Source organism: Panthera onca, chromosome B4 (assembly GCF_046562875.1).
Source record: "Panthera onca isolate mPanOnc1 chromosome B4, mPanOnc1 haplotype 2, whole genome shotgun sequence".
In the NCBI taxonomy this organism is placed as follows: Eukaryota; Metazoa; Chordata; class Mammalia; order Carnivora; family Felidae; genus Panthera; species Panthera onca.
In genome coordinates this window covers 72,679,293-72,700,015 of record NC_138345.1, presented here as the reverse complement: position 1 = coordinate 72,700,015, position 20,723 = coordinate 72,679,293, and the positions used below count along the sequence as shown (strand labels likewise).

The following is a 20,723-nucleotide window of genomic DNA, read 5'->3' as shown; positions in this document are numbered from 1 at the left end:
CACAGATGACAAGCATAAAGACGGAAAAAGATATATCATGAAAACAATTATAAGAAAGCTGCTATAGATAAATTATACCAGGGAAGTTACTTCAGAAAATGGGATATTACCAGAGGTCAGAGGAATATTTCATGCGGATAAATAAAAGCTGAATCATCAAGAAAATGTAAAAATCCTGGGGCACCTGGGTGGCTCAGTTGGTTAGGTAACTGACTTCGGCTCAGGTCATGATCTCACAGCTCGTGAGTTTGAGCCCCGTGTTGGTCTCTGTGCTGACAGCTCAGAGCCTGGAGCCTACTTCAGATTCTGTGTCTTCCCCTCTCTCTACCCGTCCCCTGCTCATGCTCTGTGTTTCTCTGTCTCTCAATAATAAATAAACGTTAAAAAAATTAAAAAAAAAAGAAAATGTAAAAATCCTAAGTGTATATGCAACCAATAACAGAGGTTCAAAATACAAAAACTGACAGAACTGGGCTGCCTGGGTGGCTCAGTCCATGATCTCACAGTTTGTGAGTTTGAGCCCTGAATTGAGCTAGCTGCTGTCAGCATACAGCCTGCTTCAGATCCTGTCACCCTCTCTCTCGAAAATGAATAAACACTTAATAAAAACAAAAACAAAAACAAAAACTGACAGAACTAAAAGGAGACAGAAACATTCACACTGTCGATAATTTTAACACTCATCTCCCAGGAAATCCTGGAACAATTATGTATAAAAGCAATAATGATACAAAAATTTTGAACACTGTCAAATACCTTGGCTTGTTATTAATAAATATTGCATTCAACAATAGTAGAGCATACAATGTTTTCAGGTGTGTATGAAACATTCATGAAAACCATATGCTGAGCCATAAAACAAATCCTGGTAAGTTTAAAAGAACTTATATAGAATATGTTCTCTGACAACAATGGAATGAGATAAGAGTAATAACTTTAACAATAATACTAATATTAAAAGCTACTTTGAAAGAAAACACAGTCAGATATTAAACAGCACACTTCTACATAACCCATAAACAAGAAATCATGAAGGACATGAGAAAATATCTTGAACTAAATGATAATGAAAACTCAACATAAGCAAACGTGTGGGATACATCTCAAGCAGTTTATCAGAATTTATAGCTTTATATGCTGACATTAAACAAGAAGGAATGTTTAAAACCAATGGCCTAAGATTCTATTTTAAGAGGTCTGAAAAAGAACAAAGTAATGTATAACAAGAGCAATACATAGACATCAAAAGTGAGTATATGGAGATGGGAGTTTGTTCTAGTGTCCCTGCATTATCTAAAAAGTGGTAAAAGTACTAATTTACTAAATTAGTAATAATGAAAATTATAATCTTGGGCCTCAGTCAGTTAAGTGTCCAGCTCTTGATTTCAGCTCCGGTCACGATCTCATGGTTCATGGGTTCGGGCCCTGTGCTGGGCTTTCTGCTGGCAGTGTGGAGCCAGCTTGGGACTCTCATATTCTCTCTCTCCTCCCCCCTCGCTGCCCCTTCCCCACTCACATGCTCTCTCTCCCTCAAAATAAATAAATATACATTTAAAAAATAATAACTAAATAAAATAAAATTATAATCTCTAGTGTAATCACTAAGAGAACAGAAAAAGTATAAAATACCAAAGTAACAGTATGCAGAATGCTGAAGAGTAAACAATACTCAGTCAAATCAATTGAAAAAAAAAGTAAGAAAGGAGGAAGGGAAACAAAACCAAACCAAATAGGCAGGACCTATAGAGACCAATTTAATACACTGCATATTTAAACACAATCATATCAAAATTATATTTAAAATAAATTGAATAAATGCACAAATTTAAAAACAAAGATTTTCACACTGGGGGGAAGAAAGCCCAAATGTATGTTTTTATATATAAAAAAAATCTAAAATACAAGGATAAATAAGGACAGTTCAAGGCAGATTAACATAAGGGAAGGGAAGCAAAAATAATGTAAAACACAGAGGTAGACAAACCATAAGAGACTCTTAAATACAGAGAACAAACTAAGGGTTGCTGGAGGAGTGCTGGGTGGGGTGATGGGCTAAATGGGCGAGGGGCATTTAGGAGGACACTTGTTGGGATGAGCACTGTTATATGTAAATGAATTACTAAATTCTATTCCTGAAAATAAATAAATAAAATTAAAGTTACTATTTTTGCATTCTCCCCAAAAGAGAGGTTCAAGGCAAAATATGAGCCATACAAACCACAGCCAAGTGGAAGATGATTTTATAATGATTTAAGACCAAAAAAAGTAGACTTAAAGGTAAAAAAGGTACTTTATATGTTCAGTTGACCAGAAAGATATAGCATCTGTAAGTGTGCACTATGTAACAGTCTTGAAATATAAAAACACAGAATTATAGACCTATAAGGAAAGTCATATCAATAATCACATTAGGTGTTTTTAATATACCTCTCTCCATAAATTAAGAAATAAATGGACAAAAGAGTACTGATATGGAAACAGGAGTATCATGATTAACCATGTTGGCCTGACATACATAGAAATTCACATCCAACAACTTCCAAATATGTATTATTTTCAAATGTGAATAGTGTTTATGAAATCTCATTAATGTGAGGCTAACAAAATAGTGAAAATATTTCAAAAGTTTAAGATTATACAGAGTATATTGTTTCTGCATAGTGAAATTCAGTTAGATATTAATAAGAAAAAGAAAACCGGAAAAACTTCATGTTTTTGGATATAAAAAACTTCCCTTCAAGAGATGATATTTACAAATGACATATCTGATAAAGGATTAGTATCCAAAACATGTAAAGAACTTGTAAAACTCAACACCCAAAACCAAATAATCCATTTAAACATGGGCAAAAAACACTGTTCCAAAGAAAAATGAACAGACATTCTTCCAAAGTAGACACATAGATGGCCAAAAGACACATGAAAAGATGCTCAACATCACTCATCATTAGGAAAATACAAATCAAAACTATAATGACATCTCACCTCACACCTGTCAGAATGGCTAAAATCAACAACACAAACAACAGGTGTTGGCAAGGATGTAGAAAAAGGGAAATCCCCTTGCACTGTTGGTGGGAATACAAACTGGTGCAGTCACTCTGAAAAACAGTATGGCGGCTCCTCAAAAAGTTAAAATAGAACTCCTTATGGTCTAGCAAATTGCACTACTAGGTATATACCCAAAGAATACAAAAATACTAATTCAAAGGGATACATGCAGCCTGATATTTATAGCATTATCTAAAGTAGCCAAATTATGGAAATAGCATCCATCAGCTCATGAATGGATACAGAACAGTGGTCTACCTACCTACCTACCTACCTACACATACAATAGAATACTATTCAGCCATAAAAAAGAATGAATATTGCCCTTTACAACAACATGGATGGAGCTAGAGAATATAATGCTCAGTGAAGTCAGAGAAAGATAGTATCATGATTTCACTCGTATGTGAATTTAAGAAAGAAAACAGGGAAAGGGATACAAAGAGAGAAAAAGAGAGAGAGAGAGAGAGAGAGAGAGAGAGAGAGAGAGAGAGAGAGGCAAACCAAGAAACAGACTCTTAATGATAGGGAACAAACTAATGGTTACCAGAGGGAAGCTGGGTGGGGTGGAGAGTGAAATAGATGATGGGGATTAAGAAGTGCACTTGTGATGAGCATCAGTTGTTATATGGAAGTATTGAATCTCTATACTGTATACCTGAAACCAACATTGCATTGTATGTTACCTAACTGGAATTTTAAATAAAAACTTAAAAAAATAAAAAGAAGGAAACTTCCCTTCAAAATAATCCATGTAGAGGACATCATAATGAAAATTATAAGATAATTTAAGGTGACCTTTAATGAAAACATGAAATATCAGAATTGGGAGAATAAAATTAAAGGTGTGCTTAGAAGGAATTTTATGGCTTTAAATGTATGCATTAAAATGTATGTATTAGAAAAAATAAAAACAAAAATCAATGATCTAAGCACCAGCACAAGATTACAAAATGTGCAATAATTAAACCCAAAGAATACAGTGTACAAAAAGAAATAAAAAGAGCAGAAATTAATGAAAACATGCAAGAGAGGTGATCATCTAATCATCTTCAACATATTTGTGTCTTCTTGATTTCAAGGGAGTATACTGACAACCCCCCCCCCCACCACTCCCCATCGTTGACTGCATAAGTAAATACACAATTTGTGCATCTTACAACTTTAATCACTATTTTTCTGGAATTAAAGAAATTATCTGCCTAACTACAACCAAAAGGCTTGGCTTTTAATGGGGACGGGGGAGGGGGGAGGAAAGAATACAGGATTTCGGATAAGCTTGTGAAGTGGGGAATTAATATGCAACTTTGTATCATGGTAAGAAATTGGAAGGTCTAATACCCTCAAACACAGGGAGCAAAAGGGGTTGACGGTCTCTACTTGAGCTCTGAGTTAAAAACAGTTTCCTAAGTATTTCACCACTAGCCTGCTCCACAGCCTCCATAGGTTTGGTTTTATTACAACAGTCATCAGAAAATTTCCAATAAGGAAACTAACATAAAATCAATTTAGACAGCTTTTCTTTTCAGGTCACTGGCAAATGCAAATAAGAAGTGAAGAAATAAACTCTTCATCCAATCTATACAAAAATCCCACAGAAAAGTGTGCTAAAGTTTATAAACTAACATTGTAAAACAAAGGAATAATTCGCCATGAATCAGAGTGACTAGAATGAGTTGCAAGAGGCTTAAGTATTAGAACTGTCAGGTGTGTGTGTTTGTACACATACATTTAATTTTTGATGTACATTTTATATATGTATATATTTAATTTGTACATAATTTGAATATTAATACAATATATTTTAAATATACATTATTTGAATTATTAAAAGCATAAAAGACCAAAAGGGCGAATTTGAAAAAATATAAAGAAAAGTTCTAGAAATTAAAACACAGACACTAGGGGCGCCTGAGTAGCTCGGTTGGTTAAGTGTCCAACTTTGGCTCAGGTCATGATCTCACAGTCTGTGAGTTCGAGCCCCACGTCAGGCTGTGTGGTAACAGCTCAGAGCCTGGAGCCTGCCTCAGATTCTGTGTCTCTTTTTCTCCTCTGCCCCCTCCCGACTCGTGTTCTGTCTCTCTCTCTCTAAACAAAATATTTTAAAAAAATTAAAAACACAGACACTGAAATAACATTTAACAAGTAAATCAAGTAAAATATTAGATACAGCTGAAGAGTGACTAAGTGAACTGAAAAACAACCCTAAGGAAATTAGCTAGAATACTGCTCAGAATCTAGGTATTCTCAGATTTATTGCTGTTGTTATAGATTTATCATGTTCAGAAATCAATGTATAATAAAAACAGAACTTTATTTATTTGCTATTCTAAATCATTTTTTACTCAATCACAACTTTGCATGGGTATCTGTATGTATTATACTAAGGATTGAAGTATAAATAGTATGTACAGAAAATGAGCAGCCATTGATCCTTGGCACTTGGCAACATGTACTTCAAAGGCTCAATATTTTAATTTATGTGTTACCTTAACAAAATCTCTATCAGTCTTCTCCTTCCATTCTTCACCAAATACAGTAGAAAAGGATCCTAAAGCTAAAAGAATAAATAGTATATTCAGTAAAATGGAATTATTCTTTCACTTACTTCCTTAGTATGTAGGTTTAGAAAAAACAGCGAAAGTACATTTACGTATCTTCTTCACTAAAAACTATTTCATAGTAAATGATAGAAAGTCATGATAATCTCTTCTGAAATACAGTTTTTTAAATTACAGAATTTAAAGAAAACTTATCTTTCTACAAACTAAAAATATACAACTCATTTTTATAGTATTTATACAGACAATGTAGAAAAGAAGAATACTGTAACAGTTACTCTGCATTAGGTTTAATTTGTAGACGAGAATAAAAAAGTCAAACTAATGCTATTGCTATTAGGTTGCCAGAATTTTAAATTTAAAATTTGTATATTAATTTCAAAAGTGATTGTGTAATAAATATTTCAAATAGGCTAAGGCATTCTTTGGAAGTAATTCCCACAAATAAAATCTCCCCTAAGAAACATACTCAGTACTATAGTTTCTCTACATTTGATAAAGTTGTTTTAGAAGAAAAATCAAATCATGCATTTCAAAACCTTCTTAATAACACCCAACCCTTCAGCTCCCCACAACAAAGGTTTAGGCATATAAGAAGATGTTATATCATTTTATTTCTTCTTTATGTCGCTAGCTCATATTATCAGTTATGGGAACAGACAATAAAAGCAGTAGGATACAAATGTCTGAAATGTGGGACAATAATAAGCATTAAGCCTTTAAAAATTAGGGAAATGTTTTTGGGGCATCTGGATGGCTCAGCCAGTTGAGCGTCTGACTCTTGGTTTTGGCTCAGGTCATGATTTCATAGTTTCGTGAGTTTGAGGCCCATATTGGGCTCTAGGTTGGCAGCACAGAGCCTGTTTGGAATTCTCTCTCTCCCTCTTTCCCACTTGCGCTGTCTCTGTCTCCCTCAAAATAAACAAACTTAAAAAATTAAAAAAAAAAAAAGGGAAGTGCTTTTATCAACCATGAGATTAATTCTTTAATGAAAGCTACTGCTTTTGGAACACAGAAAGAAAACTATATAGTGGCAATAGTTAACAGAAAAACTAGTTTTGTGAACATAATTCTTTAAAAAACAAAAGTAAGCATCCTTAATGGATATGTTGTGACCAGCATATACATTTTCTGTTGTAAAAAGATTTATTGAATCTTTGTATTCTTATTATGCCTTAGACCTAACATTTCCTTAATAGTGAGTTAAGCAAAAGTTTGTTAAGTATTTAGGTTAGAGTAAGAATTTTCACTTAAACATACTAAAAAGGATGAAGAATAAATTTTAACATAAGTTTATCAATTAATTTCAATATTGATAATAGGGTCATGAAGACATGACAGAATAGATGTGAAAGTTTTTAATAAGTAAATAAACTACAATGACCTAAGGAAGAATTTCATAAAATATCACACTTACATATAAAATAGCCACTTAATTAGAAAAATGAAGCCCACATACCACTAAAGAGAAATAAGGTTTTGTTTGTCCTGAAAAAACCTTATAAAGAAAAACTTCACTGGGAAAAGAATACTAGATGGAAATATAAGACGGGAAAATTACACTTTTTGTCAAATAGAATTTTTATTATATTCTTCAAACATACAAAAAATATAAACATTCTACATTTTCTAAAGGAAGTGTCATGTATATTTATCTCTTATTAAAATCCCATGCCCTAAAAATAAATCAAACTGCTCAAAAGCCTAACTAAATCAAATATATTCATAATCCTCAGAGATCTAATGTAAAATCACTGCTTTAAGTATAGTGTCTTCATAAAGTCCCCAAGTACTCTGAACTCTAAACTTCTGATTGTTGGTATGATAGTAATATTCCTTAAATATCATTTGCTAGATTATTAGTTTTTGATTGCTATACTGCATAAGATTAATAAAAGTGACTAAAAAATGCATGAAGATAAACTAGGTCTGAAGAATGTCAGACCTCAGTAAAGCAAAACTGGTAAGATAACTTTTATTGTATATACACATGTAATCCTATTCATTGATTAAATGGTCAAGATGTCACTAAAATTATTCTGGTTTGAGAATATTTTTTCTAAAAACTTCATTTTAAGGTTTCTAAATGTGAAAAATTTAAACTTTATTCCATTTAAATGCTGAAATGTCCTTAAAAGACCCAAACAAAATATTAGGAACCATAAAACATGAAAGTGAGACAGAAATCCACCAAATTTATATCTCCAAAGTTATAATTCAAACTGAGAAGTACTTTGTTCCTCCCTCATATAACCAACAAGACTTTCAGGCAGGGTAAAAAACTAATTTCACTTTTGTTTAAACATTTCAAAATTGCCTTCATACAACCTTAAGTACCTGACAAATTCTAAGGTATCCTACTACTTAGTCCCAAATAAAATTATGTTTGAAAAGTATACTACTTGACCCAATCAAATTGCAGAAAAATGAACTTATATGCAAATATGTTACTATTTAAGGATAAAAACAATAATAGTCACAAATCTATAAAATACTATAAGAAATTCTCTCTCAAACTGTGTCTACTGTGCTATACATAGTGCCGATATGATAAAATAATTTCAATATATCAATACCTTACCTTTTTTTTTTTTTTTTTTTTTCCTCATGTATCTGAGTTGTTGGGAAAGACATTATGCAAAGTTTGGTCTTGAACAGCTGAGTCCCTTCCTGAGGGGATAAATTAAATCCCTCTCTCCATGTAACTATGTGCACCAAGAATTTCCTTTTGATTCATGCTATCTACCCTATTTGGGATTACCCCCATACCTTACCCATTAGTAGTATATACTGCTGGCAAAAGAGGTTACAATGGCGTTCAAATAGAAGGAGGGTTGAGAAGAAAAAATTTTACATCAATAACATTCAGCCAACATAGATATTTTAAAAAGAAAAACCATGAGTGGAAAAATTTCGAAACATATTTTCTAAATCCCTATTAAACTACAATTAGAGAAATGAGCAATTTAGTCTTAAGAGTAACCTAGATTTACAGAACATATATAATTTAACTTATGAAAATCTTTGATGAGCAAATCCTGTAAGTAAAAAGGATATGGAATATTTGGTAACTCTTATTTTATTTAGGCAGCAAATTTAAATACATTGACTTAAACTTTTAACTAAAAATTATAACACACACTAAAAAAAAAAAATTTTCTTGCAGGTCCCAGTCTTTTCTATCAGGATTCTGTATCAAACAATCTTCTAACATCAAGAAACCCATATTATTACTCTAAGAAAAACCCAGGATTTTTATTGCAAAAGTTCTAGTGAGGTAATTACTATTCAAATATTTAAAGTTAAAGAAACAAATATTCATTATCTTAAATAGCACATTTAATATAATAAAAGCAAATAAAGAATGCTATTATACTAATAAAAAGTACTTTTCTCCTTAAAAACCTTCTTAAAAATCCCTAAGACCTTTATAGACTGATCATACAATAGGTTCAGCTTAAAACTTACTGTCGTCAAACACCCCGGCATTAGCAAGTAATAAAGTGATGATTTTAGGGTCTTTTTCGAGTTGCATGACGTGCTTGCTTTCATTTGATAGAAGAGTGCATACATTAATAGCAAAGTCCACTTCATTTGGGAGTCCAGATAACAGTGAAAGCACCAATTTATTATAATCATTTGGCGAATTGAAGTCCATAGATAGCCCATAACTTTGACGCAGATAATCTAAGACAAAAACAAAAACACCTTAAGTATATCAAGGATTAGAAACCATTGTGGTTAATATCTTGCAAATACAAGACAGAGGCTTGTTTTCTTTTATGAAATTTAAATTGAGTAGAAGGTTAAAGAGTTCAACTTTCTAAACTTAAGTGAAAATTACATTCTTCAAAAAGTATTAAAATACAAAAAATGTACTATATCCTCTTGGATATCATTACCAAATTATTATTGTATCATTATTTAAATTTACCTACTCTGTACTTTTTACTCCTGCACTTCAAGAATCTAGTTCTGATTCTTATACACTACTAAGCCAGGGACACTGATTCTTTTGAAATTTTGACAATATCATGATTTTAGACACATTGTCTACCTTCTTTACCTAATTATAGGAGAATTATTACTTTTTTGGTCAGATTTATCACAATAATTAACACAGTAAAATTCATGCTTTTTAGTTCTATGAGTTTTGACAAATGAAGTCTTTTAACCACAACCACAATGAAGATACAGAATATTGCCACCACCCACAAAAGTTTCTTTATGCTCTTTTGCAGTTAAGCCCCTCTTCTAACCACAGACAACCACTGATCTACTTTCTGTTCCTATACATTTTTATTTCAAAATTCCAAATAATTGGAATTATATAGTATGTAATCTTTTATGTCTGACTTCATTCATTTAGCAAAATGCTTTTGAGATTAATATCCATATGGAGGTATATATTAGTAGTCTGTTTTTAATGCTATAGTGTGGGCATAACACAATTTGTTTATTCATTCCCTAGTTGAATGACATTTGAACTGTTTTCAGTTTTTGGCACTTATGAATACAGTTGCTATAAACATTCACATATTCGTACAGAAATATTTTTTCACTTCTCTTGCATTGCTGGGCCATATATAAGTGTATGTTTAACTTGGTAAGAAACTGTGAAGCTGCTTCCAAAGTGGCTTATAACATCTTGCATTTCCAGAAGCAATCCACAGTCCTGTTGCTCTGCATCCCTGTCAGCATTTTAATAGCGTCAGTTTTAAATAATCTGAATGTGAGTTATTTATCAAGTATTTGTTTTATATTTTTTCCCAAACAGTGGCCTATCTTTTCAGTTTCTTAACAGTGTCTTTGAAGAGTGTAAGTTCTTCATTTTGATGAAGTGTGATTTATAACTTTTTACCTTTATGGTTCATGATTTTGTATCCTAAGAAATCTTTGCCTAATCCAAGGTAACTAAGATTTTCTGTAGGACAATTAATTCAAAACATCTTCAAAACTTTGAAGGTAGGAAAGATGGACTTACAGTAACATATAATCATAATATATAAGAAAATGTCAGTTTAGGCCTTGGTAGCTATGTCCTCAGACATATGCTCCAAATACATTTTCACATAAAGATATTAACTAGTTAATGGGAAGAGGTAAGAAAACAAGAAATAGAAAACTTCCAGATGAGACATTTCAGAAACACATGAATTTTTTAAAGGATTTTTTTTCAACCTTGCTAAACAGAATGCAAATAGAAATTTATTGTCATAACATGCCACAGAAGAAAATCATATAGGTAAGAAATTTCTTTATTTCCCACTGTAGACAGCTGAGGCAACACCTCTTCAATTCTAAAATATTCTAGGAATTTCTCCAATAATATAATAGCAAAGAAGGGCCACAACAGAGTTATAGATTACTATGACATATTCTTTACAATATTTAAAATCGAATAATACATTGTTTATTTTCTACAATCCTGATAAATGAAATTTCTAATAACAAGATAAACATAAAATCTGGAGAAAAGGTAACAAAACTTCTGTGAATATAGGAACACATTAAGCTATTCCTGTCATACACTGGAATTGATGATGAGATGCCAAGTTTTAGGAATAGTTTTTAGCTTCCATGAAACTTTCAGGCAAATCTCTTGAATAGAAAAGAATTGGGAACCCAACTCAACATCTGTCACAGTCTTGTTTATGTGCTTTCAATATGACCTCAGAATTGTTGGCGTTTGCTACTGGACAATGACAGATGCTGACACTCAATTCTGTTCATCCTTACCTGAGTGACTTTGTCAAACACATCTCCAAATAAAATAAAATAAATAAATATGATATTAACAAAAGTCCTTTAATTGTATCAGGCTTGGTAAAGATTTCTAACATAATGTAGGAGAAAATGTTTCTAAGATTTTAAGATCTTCTCTCCCTTCCCTTCCCCAAGGAAATAGAATTTGAACAGCTATAATTTTATAATTGATATAGGATTAGAAATTTATTTTCAACATTCTTGACTCAAAGTTTACACAAACAGATCACTGCTGACAAACTTATAACAAGTGTAAGTAAAACTGCACTCCATATCAAATGTCCTAGGGCTATGGCCAATTGAAATTTCTTAATTCAAAATATTGTTTAAGAATAGCTTTTTTAAATATCAACAATTTAAGTGTCTCTAGATAAATATATTGATCCAAATACATTTGTCCAAACCTACATAGAAAGTACGGCCGTATGATCAAAGAGGTAGACACAAATCTTCTATAGGTTCTAACTAAAATTTCCTAGAGATTCTTAATCTACCAGTAGGTAATTTTAATTTGGTCTTTACTTAAAACACACCGATACACACACAAATTGACAGCTATGAAGCTTACTCTATTTACCTTAATGACACTTGAAAAGAACCTTAAAAGAATTTGTTTGTATAATGATAACTTTGTTAATTTTCAGAACACTGTCATAATGTTGCTATGCCTACTCCTAAAAACAACACCTTCAAATTCATAAATGCTGCCCTGAAATACTATCTCTTTTCAGTTTGAATTAGGTATGTTGTAGTTTGATGTTCCCTAGCGATTCTTACTTCCTTTCCTTTCCTGAGTCCCCAGTCTTGATTTTGTCAAATATGCTACATGTTACATAACTACTCAGATTCTACTTTTAAAAGAGACAACACATATATGACAGCATATCAGAAAGAAGTTATTTTAACGAAGTTAAGCAATTCTGTCATTCCCTTAACTTGTATAGATCTATCAACGGCTTTCACTAGGCTTCTGAAATACCAGAAATATTTCACATCTTTTTTTCTTGGGGTCATTAGTTTAACTAGGAGAGGAAAAAAAAGAAAAAGAAACACCAGATCCAGAAAAAAATTCATTTTAAACAAGAACAAAAGTAGAAATGGGTCAATACGGGTAGCTGTAAAAGCAGACACCAAACTCTATTTAAGTTACAAGAATGGACAGTTCTGCTATTGCTGTAATATAGGAACCACGCAGTTATATACAGTTGAAATGGTCTTAAAGGTCATTAATATAATGTCTCATTCAATGTAGGAATACCCTTTATAGTATCCTTGAATAAAATAGTGGTCATTAGCCCTTTTTAGGAATAGAGAGTATATTACCTAACAAGTCACCCCATTTTATCAGCTTAAAGTATTTTCAAGATTTTCTACATGGTGACTTAAAATATTCTCCTTTAAACTTGGCTCTTGAGGTAATTAACTACTTAATAAACATAAAGTGAGGTTTGGTTTGTACTCATCACCACCAAACCCTGCCCCCATTATACAAAAGCATCATAATGATGAAGCCTCTTCTAATAATGATCAGATTCTAGAAGATTCTGTGTCTTACTGAACAGGGAAGAAATACAGAGTGAAATTCAACATGAAAGAATATTAGAAAATAGATAATGGAAAATAAAATTAGTGATACTGACACAATGAGAGAGCTTAATGATTATCTACAAGAGACTGGGACTAGCACTAATGAAGAATAATAAATATCTAAAAAACTGTGTACTTTGTCAATAATATACCCTTGAAAAAAACATACCTCCTCTTTTTTTAGGCCAAATGTTGGTGACTGAAGAAAAGAGATGCTTCATCTCTTCAGAGTTCTTTTCCTAGTCATCACGGTCCCAACACCCAAACTCCAAATACTGGAACCCCCATCTACTCTGACTTAATAACCTCTTTCTTAGACTTTCAACCTGATTATTTCCAATTTGAGTCCTGCTCTTTTTAGCCGCAGATTCCTCTATAGCCATTTTAAGAATGACTTAAATGGAAAAAAAAAAAAAATCTTATCCTTGGTACCATGGCAAAAATTACATAGTTAGAAATATTTCTGAGGAATTCTGAGACTGGAAATTACAGTAATTGTAGAAAATCTAGTAGACGCTATCTGAGTATTCTTGGCCTTCCTAATCCTAGGAAGTTCTCATTTTGGTGACTATTCAGATTAAACTGACCATTAGTCGAAAAGGAAAAAAAAAAGGAAAAAACTTCACTTGAAAGTATGGGTATTTCCAATTCTGAAAATTCCTGCAACTAAAAATCTTATACAGCCTATTACAGAAAGGACCCTTATATCAATTAGATGTGGATCTTTGAAAGTTGCACATGCAAAGTAAAGGATTAATTCATTGGATGATGTCTATTTTCCTAATTCAAAACTGTACAATTTCCAATGATATTTACCTGATACACTGTGTTGCTGGTAATTGTAGGAAGATGGAATTGCACCAATAGGAAGCTGTGGCTTTGGATTGCCTGGTGGTACCTCATCATCATCCTCCCCAAAATGATGAACTTTCTCGTATTTTTCTAGGTAACTGAAATAGAAAAACACAGCAGAGTTTTACAAATAGGTTTACATCTTATTTTTTAACTCCTACCTACCACATGATCTGTTTTCCTTCCCTAGAGGCCCTAAATTAAAAAAAAAAAAAAAAAATATACCACAAGCCTCTTAGATTAAACAGTCACATCAACTGTAATACTACAGACAAACTCAATGCAATGGTTCTAAAGTGCTTTTATATTTTCTCCCTGGTGCTCTAGTGGCTAGGATTAAAAAAAAAAAAAAAAGTGTTTTTATATTTTCAGAAAAGACCACTCCACTACTCAAATAAAAATACAAAAGTAGGTAATATCAAAGGACAAACACATGTACATGAATGGGAGAACATATCATTTACCAATTAAAAAAAAAAATTATCCACGGTCATTTAAAAGCCAAGAGAAAATGAGAAGATTCTCTAACCTTGGTCTCCCCTAACCTCACTCACCAGAGATAATCACTAACCAGGTTCATGTGGTTACTGGAGTATATTTTCTGTGCAAAATTTTATTTAACAGTATGTTTTAGAGATCTAAGTATGTCAATACATTAGTACCACTTCAGTTTTTTCTTAACAGCTGTATAATATTTGATCCTCTTCATATATCATAACCTAATTAGATCTCTAGTGATACATTTAGCTACTTTCAGTTTGTTTTCTGCTATTACAAATCATGCAGCAGGAATAAGCTTAATCTGTTTGAATTTTTTTTGTGCAAATTTGTTTGAATATTTTCCTCTAGACAGGCGTTGGAAATGGTATGCCCATTCTAAATAAATTCCCATCTAAAAGTGATGGCCTAATATATTTTAACTAATTTATAAGATAGTTCCTGTATCCCCTGCTGTATTATCATTACTGGGTATGATTAATCCTCTTGATGTTAATTAGAATTAAATTTCCAAAATTCTCAATCTATCATCACCTACCAGTTTATAATAAGATTCCCAGGTAAGCTTTTAAAATGGGGAAACAATTGGTCAAACCTCTGCCAAATACAATGCTGCAGCTAACAAACTTGCTACTGTACTTCACAAATAAGGTGAACTGATTAATACAGTAACTTAAATTTACTACAGAAAAGTTCTAGATGTGACTATTTTATGGATCACCCCTTCTACCATTCCTGATCCAAGCAGATACTAAGTTCATTAGTAGACATTTTCAAAGTCCTGTAGCTACCTACCCTTTGCTTTTTAGTTACAGACAGCTGAGATGAGGAAGGGGATTATCCATGAAGATATAGGCTGATCTCAGAAGTATTATTTTGAGTACCAAAACTTAACTTTCAAGGTGGGATAAATGGAAACTATAATTTTACAAATATGAAACACGGAAAATCATTACCATTCCTTATTTTCCCCTTTCAGTCTTATAAGGCACAGTAATTCACATCTTTGAGCCTGAAAAGGAATTAAAATGTCCCTTCCCTTTCCTTCTAAGTTCCCCATATAAGCTCAATTTGAACAAGAACTCGTTCCTAGCTGGCAGTTTGATAACTAATGGATCCAACACTTTTCTGCTGGAGATACAGCCGACTAAAGCAGAGACGTGTGTGCAGATACAACCCTTGGGCATTGAGAAGAGTATGCAGCTGCATACATTTCACCCTGACCCTGGGGATGTCCGCGGCAGATAGATTTACAGTCTAAAAACATAAAACAAAAGGATGATTAAAAAGAAGCAGTCTCTCTCCAGGATAGACCCACAATGGACTTAAATAGGAATTTTTAATGCAGATATCATAAAAAGAAGAGTATATATAAATTTAGACACAAACAGCTGCTCAAAAATTATGTGACATATTTTCTGCAAATGAAGGATTATCTACACTCAGGTAATAGTATTGATAGAGGTATTTTAGAGAGTATAGTCTTTCAGAATTGATTGAACTCGTTGTGGAATGGTTAAACCCAAACTCAAATATCTTCATTAAATAATTTTTATCTAACTATAATCAAAATAACAATAAAGATGTAGAATTTTTTAAGTTTATTTTGAGAGAGAAAGAGAGAGAGAGAGCACAAGCAGGGGAAAGGCAGAGAGAGACGGAGAGAGAGAATCCAAGCAGGCTCGGCACAGAGCTCGATCCCGCCAATGACCTTGAGATTCCATGGGGCTCGATTCCATGAATTCTGAGATCATGACCTCAGCTGAAATCAAGAGTTGGATGCTCAACCAATTGAGCCACCCAGGCACCCCACAGACAAAGAATTTTAAGATCAAAATCTTCCATTAATATGTTTAAGATACTCTTTATAAATCTGTTATAACTGAACACAGCAGATTTGAAATTTGGGTTTGTTTTGTTTTTTTTATACCCAAACTGTGGTGCAAGCTAGGAGTGCCTGACAACAACACAAGCACTATATACTCATAATAAATGGTGTATTCTATACATAAAACCTTTTATGACTCAAATTTTCTTAAAATGTTAAAAATATGACCTCTGTCTGGTCCCTTGACACATTCCTCCAGATTCTTTATATAATTTCAATCCCCAAAAATCTGTGCTTTAGGCAAGTTGTTATGATTTTTGAAATTTTTATTTTCCTGGCTTGAGGGCCAGTACTTGTTCTCACTGTTATGATTAAATATTTCCAACTAAAACTCAACCTCTCTTAGTTCAACCAAGGTTTTGGCACCCAGTTTTGATCTCTTGTCTCTCACAATAAACAAGCACAAAGTCTTTTGGCTTTTCAAAGAGTTATATACTTCTAAAAAGTAAAAAGTAATAACAGATAACAGAAAGCTGCTAAAATACAGAGTTATATTTCAAAGTCTAAGTTTTCTAATTTAATTCTCTATCATGACTTAGAGCTTATACACTAACAGATATTTTGTGTTCACTCATTAAACTATAAATGCTAGACTGTACATTTCACTCTTTCTTCTCAAACTCAATGACATCACTTTGAATAGTTAATATATGAATCAAACCAGTATTTACAACATTTCTATGGTAATCTGCCTAGCACACTACATATTTTGTTTAAGTTTATTTATTTATTTATTTTGAGAGACAGAGAGAGAGCACATGAGCTGAGGAGGGCCAGAGAGAGAGACAGAGTGAGAAAGAGAGGGAGAGAGAATCTCAAGCAGTCTCCACACTCAGTGCAGAGTGCCATGCAGGGCTTGAACTCATGAACTGTGAGATCATGCCCTGAGCAGAAATCAAGAGGGGGACACTTAAGCAACTGAGCCACCCAGGTGCCCATACACTACATATTTAACTCAAGACTGGTAAAATATTGGAATCCAGATAGGAAAAGATTCAACTGGGATGAGTTTTATCTTCTTTTTCTTCAACTTGGCATTAATTTATTTTATAGTAGATTCTATATCACAGGTTACAGACTCAGAAGAAGGCAAATATGAAAAGTTGGCATGTAATACAGAAATTGTTTTAAATGGCACTGTTAATTAAAAGCCTTAATAAGTGTGACCAATCCCAATACAATGCAGGGGGGAGTGTTAAGAGTCCATTTAATATAGCATCAAATAAGAGCACCTAGGTGGCTCAGTCAGTTGAGTGTCCATCTCTTGATTTCATCTCAGGTTGTGATCCCAGGGTTGTGGGATTGAGCTGCGCCTTGAGCTCCATGCTAAGTGTGAATCCTGGTTAAAATTCTCTCTCTCTTTGTCTCTCCCCATTCTCTGCCCTTCTCTCCTGTTCCCACCCTCTCTCTCTTAAAAAACAAAAACAACAAAAAACCCCACATCAAATAATATGCATGGCTTTATCATGAATGTGGGAAAATTTAACCTCTTGCAATGTTTGACAGATTAAGTACATTAAAAAAGTAAATTAGGTTTACAAGATTTGAGTATAATCGCCACTAAGATTGATTTATTAGACATACAATGATTTTCTTTTCAAAACTCCATGGAAATTATAAAACTGATATGTATCAATTCACACAGAAAATTATAGTAAATTTAAGATTAAATATTATATATGGCACATTCTTTAACCATAAAGCAATTCAAAGAAAGTTTTTTCTAAGAAGGAAATTAACCTCTTGGAAAATTAAAACTTTCATGACGTAAAATTCCAAACCTATATGCAATTATCTTCACAATCCTCTTCTAGATTATTTTAAAGCAATTCTCAGATATCATATAATTTCATCTGTACATATTTTGGTAGAGTTCTTGGAGATTAAAATCAACATTAACAACAACAATCAAGAAAAACTCTTGATTATTCTTGGATGAAGGAAAAAAATCAAATGGATATGATTAGGAACACTTCTATGTAACAATTTTTTGAAATGGTTTTAGTTAAAGATGACAGTTCAAGGACCCATAGTCATCTCTTCCCTTAAATCTAATTGCAATGACCTCTAAAGAATAAAAATAGAGGAATACAGCATTATTTGTAAGTTAATAACTTTTAGAATTTCTGGTCCATTAAAAGCAACTTCAAGGATCCACAAGACTAACTTGCAAAACATTTGAGAGAGTAATGTGATCTAGTGGAAAGTGGATGAGATCCTAGGCCAGAACACATAAAAGGCAAGTACAGTTTGGATTTCCTTCAACCACTAAGGGATTAATAGAAAGTGAAGGTGTGTCTGACAATGGGATCTAGAGACTCTCAATTATTTAAAAAGAACTTACAGAAAGGTGGGTTGAACTCAGTGGTTGTTCAGGGAGGCAAAGTCATTTATAAACTTCACCTTTGAGGTTCTTTGTCAAAATAAACCCAAAGACCCCAGGAGTGTGGGGCACCTATGAAAGGTACCAGCATGGACAGACTGTCATTAAGTATCAACAGGTATTGGATCTCTACTGATGTGCTCTATAAATACACCAGGCACAAAATCAAGTGTGGTGGCTTTGGAAACCATAAAGGTAATGAAATTTCTTTGCCCAGGATTATTCTCCCAAAAAGGGGGCATGAAAGAGTAGATATGACAATGTAGAAGATAACCTGGGTAATGTAGAAGGCAAGCCTGAGAAACTGTTCCACATGTAAAAGAAAAGAACTAATGAAACTCATGGATAAAAATGAGATATTTACAATAAACAGGAGACCAAACATAGATCAAAAAAACCCAAACAAACAAAACACCTGGTGGTCCTCCAGGAAAGACTAGAGTAAAGGGAACAGAAGTGATAATCACTGTCATCATAAAAGAATTTCTTTAGCTAAAATGTGTAATATGTACATCAAAAAGCTCCCTGGAGCTGGGATATGAGGGCACATGGTTCACCAGGCAAAATTAATGAAAAGGGAAAAACAATTAGACATAACCCGATAAAAGATTTAAGTTTCAAAGATAAAGATTACTAGAAGTATTCAGAATCACTGCCATTACCCAAAAGTTAATAGAACAGTCAACTAGACTTTGGCTTCTCTTCAAAATTAATTGTAGAAGATAATAAGCAAATATTAGAGTTCTGAGGAGGAAAGTTATTTCACAACAAATCCCTACCCAATCATGTTGTTCAACTAAGACAACAGAAATTCATTTTCATATATGTAAAGACTCACAATAAAGCAATATAGCTCTTTAGGAAAAAACACACACCCACACACACACAAGTAAGTACAATTGACCCCTGAGCAACAGAGGGGTTAGAGGCACCAATTCCCACACAGTCTAAATCTGCATTATAACTTCTGACTTCCCTCAAACTTAATTACTATAGCCCACTGACCAGAAGCCTCCCCGGTAACATAAACAATAAGTTGACACGCATTTTGTATTTATGTTACATACTGTATTCCTATAATAACATAAGCTAAAGAAAATTATAAGGAAGAGGAAATACATATATAATACTGTATTGTACAAAAGGTCCACATATAAGTGGACCTGTGCAGCTCAAATCACGTTGTCCAAGGGTTAACTACACTCTAATGGATAGATGAATCAAAATTAACAAATGGTTAAAAAACAATAGAGATGAATGATAACCTACACAGAAACTATTTAAGATATTAGTATCATTCATAACTATTATATTTCAAAAGAGAATTCAAATGCCATTGGTAATTATGAAAGGAGAACCTAAAAAATGTAAAACTATTAAAATAATTTGAAAAAATATGCCTGATACAAAGTTTAAGAACTTGAAAAGAGAAAGAAGCAGTGATAGAAAACATAATACTGTTTATACACAATACATTTATACAGAATAAGTGAAAAAATGGATTTATTTTCATAGTTAAAATTAAGGAAAATATGTTCTTTGCTGTGTTTCTCATTTTTTTTCAAGTGTTTAACAGCATAATTAAAATCAGACTAATTACTGGGGTGCCTGGGTGGCTCAGTCGGTTAGGGGTCTAACTCTTGGTTTCGGCTCAGGTCATGATCGCACGGTTTGTGAAACTGAGCCTGCATCAGGCTCTGCATGGATGGCACAGAGCCTGCTTGGGATTCTCTCTCTTCCTTTCTCTGCTCCTCCCTCACTTGTCCTCTCTCTCTCTCTCAAAATAAATAAATAAACTTAAAAAAAAAAAACTGTTAGCAATCCAAATATTCATTAATGGTAGTATAAATAAAAACACTGTGGCACATTCATGCAGTGAAGTATTATATGGCAATGAAAATTAGTAAGCTAACATGGATGGATTCAAATGGCCATCAATAAATTAAGTAAAAAAAATCATTTCCAAAGATTATATAATTCCACTTATACAAAGAGCATAAACAAGCAAAAAATTTTTTAATATAATTTTTAGCAATAGACAAGTGAGTGTTAACACCACAAAGAAAAGCCATATAACAATTATCACTTAGAAAAGAAGTGAGGGTTTACCCCTTAAGAGAGAAATGCAATCAAGAAA

General features: G+C 32.8%; 1 protein-coding gene across 5 annotated transcripts in view; it reads right to left on the bottom strand.

The window, feature by feature from the left end:
* ARID2 (AT-rich interaction domain 2) overlaps nt 1-20,723 on the bottom strand; it is a 178,395-nt gene that overhangs the window by 74,935 nt on the left and 82,737 nt on the right. For all 5 annotated transcript variants that reach the window (XR_009617326.3, XR_009617325.3, XR_009617324.3 and 2 more), the window contains exons 4-6: nt 13,782-13,915; nt 9,081-9,299; nt 5,541-5,608 (exon numbers count right to left, since the gene is read on the bottom strand). Coding sequence is in view for 2 of the 5 variants with exons in the window: in XM_060657869.3 (XP_060513852.1) it covers nt 5,541-5,608; nt 9,081-9,299; nt 13,782-13,915 (421 nt within the window). In the remaining 3 variants the exon portion in view is untranslated. The remainder of the gene's footprint in view (nt 1-5,540; nt 5,609-9,080; nt 9,300-13,781; nt 13,916-20,723) is intronic.